Below are 9325 nucleotides of genomic sequence, written 5' to 3' on the forward strand. Positions count from 1 at the left end.
AAACACAGAATTTCATTGCTTAGATAAACAGTTTGCATTACTTGTGGTTTGTGGTAGTTACATATAAAGATTTCTTACTTATCATCACTTGTTTCACCGGTTGTGGCCAATATAATTAATAATTATTTAATTAAATAGTCGATTCGGAATTTTAACGGAAAACGAATAAAAAAAGAATAAGCACTGAAAATCGAGAAGCGCCAACTCAGCACGGTTCTTAAAGTCAATCGGTGCCGTAAAAATAGTAAATTTTCACATTGGAATAAATTTTTTGCACAAAAATGTTCGTGCCGATGTAACCGATTGTAACGATGATCTTTTAAAACACTGTAGGAATACTCACCTTTTGTCTTCTAATTTTCCAAAAAGAAAAAATGAATAACACACTAAACACTGCAAACAGATGAATAACTGCACTACTGACCCGAACGGTCTGGCTGAGCATAGAACACAGAATAACCAAGGAAGCACCAGGCCGAACTCCAGAAGCCTCAGTACTCACGCATACAATTAGGGGAACGACCTATTCTCAAAGCAACACATGCCACCCAACGCCCAACGCGCTCGAACAGAATAGCTGAGCAATAATGGGGGGGGAACCCAACCGAGGTTTTCGATTCACTGAAACGCGGGCATCGCACCATATTTCGGGAGGATCACGTCATGTTTTATACATTTAATACAGTTAAACCACAGACTAACAGACATAACACTTAAAAACAAAACTTCGTGCGCCTTGACGGTCATTTCAAATATATTCGTAGTTGGGATTGTGGCCACATTTGAAATTATGGCGCCATTGACATATGAACAAGCATATGGGGCATAGACCACTAGTGAAACATTGTTCCCAAACGTGAGGGGTAACCCACCAGTAACTGAGTGTTTGGGACCGTGAATAAAAGGTGGAGCTAGTGTTCTGGGAAAATTGTCAGATCGATGTTTTTTAAGGGAATTTCCTCATAGTGCTATGTCTGTTAGTCTGTGATTAAACTCTCAGCTTGCAGCAACGCCAAAAAGTGTGCATTAGGTTCTTCATGCAACTAACTTGAAAACAATTAATCAAGTAACGGACAGAACACAATCCATAATACGGTGAGAATACAAACGGTACCTTACAGTAATACAGTGAACTAACCGAATCGACATAAGCAAATTAAGTGCAAGGTAGCACCGACGTAATTAAACACCATACATTCGATAAAATAAACACCGCACCGGTGGCTCAACACGAGTTACCAAGGAAAAGAATGCTGCGTAGACGATCCTCTTTCCGATGGATGCTGACGACAGTCATATAAACATTAATAGGGTGACCTTTCTTGTGACCAGTGATGTACCGATGGGAAAAATTCTATCTTCCCGGGTTTTTATTTTTGGGTTTTAACTGGGTTTTTACCAAATCATTTTAACCCGGACGAAATATGGGTTTTTTCGTTTTATCGAATGTATGATGTTTATTTAATGTTTTTTAACCTTCCGGCAGTCGCGCTAGTGCATCGATTACACGCTGCTCTGAAAATCTAGCGAAATCGTCTTAGGGCACCAGCGGCTGCTCGTTCAGTGGGCCATTTGCGCGACTTCCGGAGGGTTAAATAATCTTGCATTTACATTTGAGAGACCGAAAATAAAAGTCGCAAGGATAAAACATACTTTGTAGAACCCACTCCAGATATCTTAGCATTTCCAAAAGCTCTCGAGTCTAAAACAATATTACACAAAAAACGAGCACAACAGGCAAAAGATCTCAAAATTATTAAAAATGAGCAAAGCAAGCAAATGGTCCCGAAAAAAAACAAAGAAAAAAGGAGAAAACATATGGGGGAAAAGAAGGAATTGGGGGAAACCTACTAACCACTAACACCTTTTTTTCACCGACGAAAATTAAAAGATTAGGAAGAGTGCCAAATCGAGTCGGTTTCCATTTTAAATAAACTACAAGTAAAAGTAATTTCATATATGACGACGATTTTTAAAGAGAGCTGTAAATAATTGTAAATAAATGAAAATTGAAATAGTTAAATAAATATAGTAAATTGCAGATTGAATATAATAATACAATAATAATCTATAGCTATATAATCTATACCGGACTCCAGCGTGTGTTTAACAGTGTGGCGACGGCGTTTGACTTCAACCTGACAAGGAATTCGATGAAAACTAAAATAATGCGTATTCTGAAATGTAATTAGTTTAAGTAACCACCATTGGGGCCAAGGGGTCTGTTGGTGACGGTACAACAAATAAACATATAAACATATAATCGTCTTGGCAACATCAAGCTCCGTAAGTAAGGGGGCATGCAGCGCCCACAGTTTTTGGCCAGAATCAACCCTGGCAAATTCCAAGTGATGCACCATGGAAGCTAATTTCCTGGATTACATCACCAGCTATAGCCTTAAGCTAAGCTGATATTCTAATGCAATCGCGCTTTCCAAGCCATATGCTTACGGAAGCGAGTAAACAGTTTGTTTAATTAAACATAAATTGTTGTTGTTAGCCACAGCGGCGACGCTGTCGTAAAAAATAAAGGCTTCCGCGTATGAATCATAATGAACTACTGATTCATCAAGCGGGGGCTTTACTCTCGCGAGCGAAGAAAAATGTTTTGTTTAGGGCTGAGACTCTCTCAGAGAAAAGTCTACACAGACGCTATGATAAAAGTCTTTTGTGCCCAGTTTTGGAGGGCAGTCGTCAGAGGTCTGTTGTGTTTGGCACGCGCAACCGGGTGCGTCGTGGTGTCTTGTAATTATACGGTGATCATTCTGTACTTAGGTTTCAAAGTAATCAGGGATAAATACGTGATAATTCGTGATAATTAGTATAATATTAAGTAACAATTACTGAATGTAAACAGACAATAAATCTACGAAAGTTACCTTCATAATTGTGTTTGTGCGTTGACTCATCGTTTATGAAACCAGTGGCCACCGTCAGGATGAGACACCACAAAAGTATTGGTCTGTGATATCAAAAGTACGAAATATATTTTCGGCTTATTCCAAAATTTAATACAACATTGCTACAAATATTTTCGACAAAATGCCGAAGAAATTGATTAAATCCATTCAGTACAACAAAAGATATAAGCATTCAAAACCTTACATCATTTTTCTTTCGAAATTTTGAAAAGGGGCCCCTATATTGAAAGGTAAGTCGTTAGTCACGACAAAAGAAACATTCTAATTAACTTCTTTTTCCATTATGCATTCGTCCTAAAAAGGACGGTTTGTAGATTACTATGGTGATACAAGACGAGAATCTTTTGAAACGATTCAAATCTTGCCGACGATTTGTTTCTACTATGTAGACATATTCGAACATTCCCCTTTCGCAGCTCATACCGAATGAGCACGCTTTGCATCAAGGCGATCCCTTTTATTAACTTTTTGGTGCAGATGCAAGACCATCTTTTTGTTGCACATTCACTGATTTTCTTGAAGGATTTGCAAAAACCTTCGGGTTTGTAGATTAATTTGAAAGGTATTTGCTATGAGAATTATTTTCAATTATACAAATTAATAAAAGGAACTTCCTAATAAAATTCTTTTTCCATTATATATTCATCCTGAAGACGGTTTGCATATAACTATGACACAAATGCATCCACAATTAATAGCGCTATCGGAAAATAAGCACCACTAATTCTTTACATGTATTTTGTTAGTCCTGAAAAGGAGTGTTGACAACATTAGAGACCAGTGAATTTACATATGTTTTTCGGGCAGCTTTCTTTGGCTTTGGGGTCTTCGGCTTGTTTGCTGCAGCCTTCGATGTTTTGGTGGCATTTTAGTGCAGTTGCTACCGCCTTTCAGTGACTGCGTTTCTTAGCAGCAACCTTTGGCTTTTTGGCCTTGTCACCGCCACCACCTCCACCAACGTTTTTCTTCTTTTCTCTCCGGTGGTAGCCGATTTGATTGGTCGTCCGATGCAGCTTCTCAATGGATGAACTAACACCTAACAAGCACGTCCGTTATGCACTGCGTCTTACACACGTCTGGCTTTGAGAAAAGCTGCGACACCCCTATTTATAGGTTTTATCATTAATGTTGATTCTAATTTAAAGTAGTTTTTGAACTATCCAAAAAAAGTTTTATATAGCAAACAACGTATCGGTAGCAAGCGTTGAACGCTTTCCTTCCGATTTATGAAACAAGATTAGCAATCCGTTTAGTAGAAGGAAAGTTAAGGTTCAAAGTATTCGTAACGCTTTCGCTAATATGCACTACTATCGCTTTCACACTCGTGCCGTGCATGAGCCTTTCCTTTCCGCCCGGCTTCTAATGGTGTAACCAAAACGAATATGCCGTCTTTCCCCCACCAACTGCTCTCGTCAAGAAACCCATTAACGAATAATCATAGGAACAAACTTGTAGTGGACGCAATATATTTAAAACTTTTCGTCATTTTATTGTTCGGTTGGTGCATCATATTGACGGCTCTGTGCGGGATAGGCTGAAAATTTTCACTTTTCCGAGTCGTTTTCGGAAGATTTGTCAAAAAACTATTTTTCCGTTGATAATGAATGTCCTACATATTCCAAAATTTAATACAACATTGCTACAAATATTTTCGACAAAATGCCGAAGAAATTGATTAAATCCATTCAGTACAACAAAAGATATAAGCGTTCAAAACCTTTCATCATATTTCTTCCGAAATTTTGAAAAGGGGCCCCTATGTTGAAAGGTAAGCCGTTGGTCACGACAAAAATGTTCATGCTTTTTTAATTTTTTTGGGAAAATAAAAAATATTCATAACCCTTTCATGCCCAACTTTTTTTTAGTTCAGGTAGGGTTTTAAAACTATTTTACCATGAAACAGTGGCGTCAAGAAACACGAAAAGCCTTTTTATAAAGATAGGTGCTTCCCTCACAGTGTTAGAAGCTGCTCAATTTTTACCTTCCAATGCTCAACACAATTCTCCAAGAATATTTACAATAGTCTAATTGCGTGGAAAACGTAGCGGAAGACAGTCTAAATTGATAAGATTTAACAGTTTTAAATAATATTTCAACATAACGAAGATATATGAAAAATTCATTTTCCGTCATCAACGTAAACTGTCCCTGGCAGCACTGCTCCGTCGGAATCTAATCAGACTAATTGCAATAACTTCAGTTCTAGAGCTGTTCCTTGTAACTGTTAATACTTAAATGAAAGGCAATAGTCACATTTATTAGCCTTACTTGTTTTTGTGAACAAATCTTGCCTCAATAAAAAGTTATAGCTGTTTATAAACGTTGTTGTCCACAAACAACATGGGCATGAATGGGTTAAGTTGCTAGCTTGTAGTACTCATCTGTAGCTGTGAAATTATGTTGTGAACGATGCGGAAATAAAAGTTATTAACAATAAAATGTTGAATCGTAAAATAGCCAAGTTGGACATTTCTGAGGGTTAAATGAAAAATCCGTAGTTTTCGTGAGCGGGCAATATATTTTCCGACTTTCTCATTAAAAAAACAATCTACAATAGCTATTTTAAGCAACACAAAAATTTGGACAGCAGAGAGTTAAGTGAAAAAAATTATTCCTGCATTCCTTGACCCAAATTAAACACATATAACAGTACCGTACGTTTTATAAATTACAAATTTATACGTTCGCTAAGAAAAAATATTCAAGTAATTATCCAGTAATAATTAACACTACATGTAGTAGTTTATCGAATTCCCGACATTTTTGAGTACAAGTTTCAATCGCTTCGGCATTTAATGATTTAGCTTTACTATATTTCTTACTCTGAGCTTGTCCTAGGATGATTTGATTACTTTCTTGAACTCACTACTTCGCGATCGCGATGTCATACACATCTCAAACCATCATATTCGAATCATTTTCAATCGGGTCAACGTCCGGAGGAAGCAGTATTTGAATGTCCTCCGATGTGTATGGCAACGCTAAGCAGTATTCGTCAGTTGCAAAATTCAGGAAAGTAATCCAATCATCCTAGGACAAGCTCAGAGCAAGAAATATAGAAAACCTTAATGATTGAATGCCGAAGCGAATGAAACTTGTACCTACTCAAAAATGAATGGAGTTCGATAGACTACTACGTGTAGTGTTAATTATTACTAGATAATTACTAGAATAGAGCTTTCTTTAGGAACAACTATATTTTTTTCTTAACGAACGAATAATCGGCCCATAGGGACCATTCATAAATTACGTAACGCAAAAAATGCCCAAAATTGACTCCCCCCTCCCCCATGTAACAAATTGTCACAAATTTCTTTATCCCCCCTCCCCTATTACGTAACAAATTCCTTGAAAATTTTTTTTTTCTTCGGTGAAAACATGTTACGTAACGATCTAGCTTAGTCCCCCTCCCCCCTATGTCACAATATGTAACAACTTGTCGAACCCCCTCCCCCCCCCTAAAAGCGTTACGTAATTTATGAATGGTCCCTTAAAAGCATAAGAGTCCCATATTGGAAAACAGCAAACCGAGAGAAGGCTGTTCAAGATTTACATTCTCATTGAGCTTTATGGAACCATGTTATGGTATTTTTTTTCGATATTTTCTAAACAAACCAAATAATCTTATTTGGGCATTCTAATTCATTGGTGATACAGAATACAATCCAACAAATAACTCATTTTTGACAAAAATCCATATGGGACATATGCTTTTATGGGCAGTAAAGGCAGGAATAAATTTTGCACTTAAACTGTCATAACAAACAAAACGAACCAAGGTTTCCAAATTCTAAGAAACATCGTTGACTAGGAACCATTCATGAATTACGTAACGCGTTTAAGGGAGAGGGGGTACAACAAGTTGTGAGATGTATTGACATATGGGAGAGTGGGAGTAAGCTAGATCGTTACGTAACATGTTTTTACTGAATAAAAAAAAAATCGAAGAATTTGTTACGAAATAGAAGAGGGGAAGATAGAGAAATTTGTGACAATTTGTTACATGGGGGAGGCAGAAGACAATTTTGGGCAATTTCCACGTTATGTAATCTATGAATGGTCCCTTAGGTTTTAAAATAAACTCAGAAAATTTGGTACAGTATGTTTGAATGACAAAGTTATTATCACGAGAAATTAGGATGAACAGATAAATGTTAGACATATTTTTCATTTAAATTGCCATAAAAACGAACAAGACGTACCATAGTTTACAAACTTTAAGAAACATCGTCGATCAAGCTAAAAAAACAAACGCCAACAATCCGATGCAGTTTGATTGAATAGAAAAGTTATAAAAAAAAGTTAGACGATCGTATGAATATGGCACACCCCTTTTTCATTTTAACTGCCATGACAAACGAACAAAACGCACCAGGCTTTCCAAATTTCGAGGAACATCGTTGATCGTTGAAAATTTGATGCAGTTTGTTTGAAACGAAAAAAAGTTATCCTGAAAAAATAAGGGTGAACGTATAAATGTGGAACACACTGTATGACGCTCAACCGTCCGGACCTCGGTTAATTTTCAGAGGGACTGCTATACCTTTCCATTGTAAAAGGCAAAACAGTACTGAGAGCACAATACAATATTAGCACCCATATAACCTCAATCAACCCCAAATACGCAATATGGCGCAGTTGACGCAACATCCAATATAATCACCCCATTTTATATTCCGAGCGAATGACCGATCCAAAACTATAATTATTCATGCAACATGCTTTACCTAGTAGAGTGTACACGATCCCAAACACTGCTATAGTGGTCCACAGCAGCACTGAAGGCGTCGAACTAATCGGAGTGGTCGCAGTACACAAAGGGTTTTCCATTGCATTCTGCAATCACACAATAGGAAAGATATCATAAACGGATCGTTCACTACTTTCAGCCCTATATAAATAGTACCTGTATCAGAAAGGGCCATACAATCGAATGGCCGTACTTGGCATCTACAGAAGCACTGGAGCTGGCGTTCCGAACGAGGTGTCTTCCCTCTTCATGGCGGTAATGCATCTTTGTTTTGTTTTTTTTACGGACGCTCGGTACAGCTCACGATACCTTTACCCTCACAAAACAACACTTGTTTTTCAGTGCCTCATCCTTCCAAGCAGACCATTACTACCACAATCCATTTTCGGTCAAAAAGAATGGGGCCAATGTCCCGAGGCCAAACGTAGGATGGCGAGTGAGCACTTTAAAGTTATAATAATTTATGCAGTATCACTCATTATGGGTACATTTTACGTATCAGTGGAAGCATTATTTTGTGCTGAATTCAAAGTGAAGAAAATGCATTCTTGTGATCTTTTTTACTTGACTTTTAGTGCATATCTATTTTCCAAACATTGTCCTTTGTCCGCGCCTTTCACTATGCAACACACAAACACGCTTCCATTGACACAACGCGCCAGGCCTTCACTGTTCAGTTTGCATGTAGCTGTGTGCGTACAGAAAACAAACAACCCACATCATGGCTTGCGTTGATGAGTTTCCATGTGCATGGTGGAAAACGTGACTGCATTCGACTTTCTTGTGGACGTGGAGGGAGGACGGATCCCACTTTATTTTGACGCCAACTTATCCGCTGGCTCAATTGAACAGTTACAGGTAAACAACACTCAAAGCTAACTTCACTCTTATCTCATTCCCAAGGTGACAGTAGCAACGGAGAGGAAATATCGATTTTCCTCACATGCACCTTCCTAACGCCCCCGGCGATGCCATTTATTTCCATATTTGGCAGATCACTTCATTCATTACACTTCTTTCTTCCTGTTTATTATTGCTATTGTTGGCAGTTTTGTCCCAGCTCGCTCTGTAGTCCATTAGAAACGATAGCGATTTTCCTCCCGAGTAGGGGATTCAGCACACTACACAACTAAGTCAAGGATTTCGCGACCCGATTCGATTTGTACAACCACATGAACAAGGAAGACTGCGAAAGTTTGCATAGTTTCAGGCTGAATATTTTCGTTGCTTACTAGTTATTGTACTTATTTGTTTCACTTTTTGGCAAACTTATTCGCGATTGGACGGTTTAACATAGGATTAAATCGAAGAATTAAATATATATTTAATCAAAACAAATTAATTATATATGAAATTTAACATATGATCTAAATCTTTTCTCGTTTGATCGTCAGGAACTTTGCACTTTTCCGTGATATGATTCTAGTCGAAATACACGGCACGGTTTTGCAGCATCTCCTAAGCTACATTTTCACTCAAAATTTAAGGGGCTAAAGGTACACTACTTAGGAAGAGTATCGCAGAAACTAACTAGCGGAATGATAATTATAAAGATTTTCGACTTTTCACAAGTTGTGCCATGCCCAGGATGAACAGTAGTCCGTCGTTCTTTCTTTCTTTCACCAAGTAGATGTTGGTGCACTGCACTACTTTG

The 9325-nt window shown here is 37.8% G+C and overlaps 1 protein-coding gene across 5 annotated transcripts in view; it reads right to left on the reverse strand.

The window, feature by feature from the left end:
• The window catches only part of LOC131690048 (transmembrane protein 198-like), a 12028-nt gene extending 2703 nt beyond the window's left edge, over positions 1 to 9325 (reverse strand). Inside the window, exons 1-3 of one of the 5 annotated variants that reach the window (XM_058975509.1) lie at positions 9177 to 9325; positions 7828 to 8191; positions 7649 to 7757 (exon numbers count right to left, since the gene is read on the reverse strand). In XM_058975509.1, the coding sequence (XP_058831492.1) occupies positions 7649 to 7757; positions 7828 to 7935 (217 nt within the window). In that variant the 5' untranslated portion in view covers positions 7936 to 8191; positions 9177 to 9325. Of the gene's footprint in view, positions 1 to 7648; positions 7758 to 7827; positions 8940 to 9176 lie in introns of all 5 variants that reach the window. The other 4 variants (XM_058975507.1, XM_058975508.1, XM_058975510.1 and 1 more) reach the window with 4 other exon arrangements.

The sequence above is a fragment of the Topomyia yanbarensis genome, chromosome 3, assembly GCF_030247195.1.
Source record: "Topomyia yanbarensis strain Yona2022 chromosome 3, ASM3024719v1, whole genome shotgun sequence".
Classification (NCBI taxonomy): domain Eukaryota; kingdom Metazoa; phylum Arthropoda; class Insecta; order Diptera; family Culicidae; genus Topomyia; species Topomyia yanbarensis.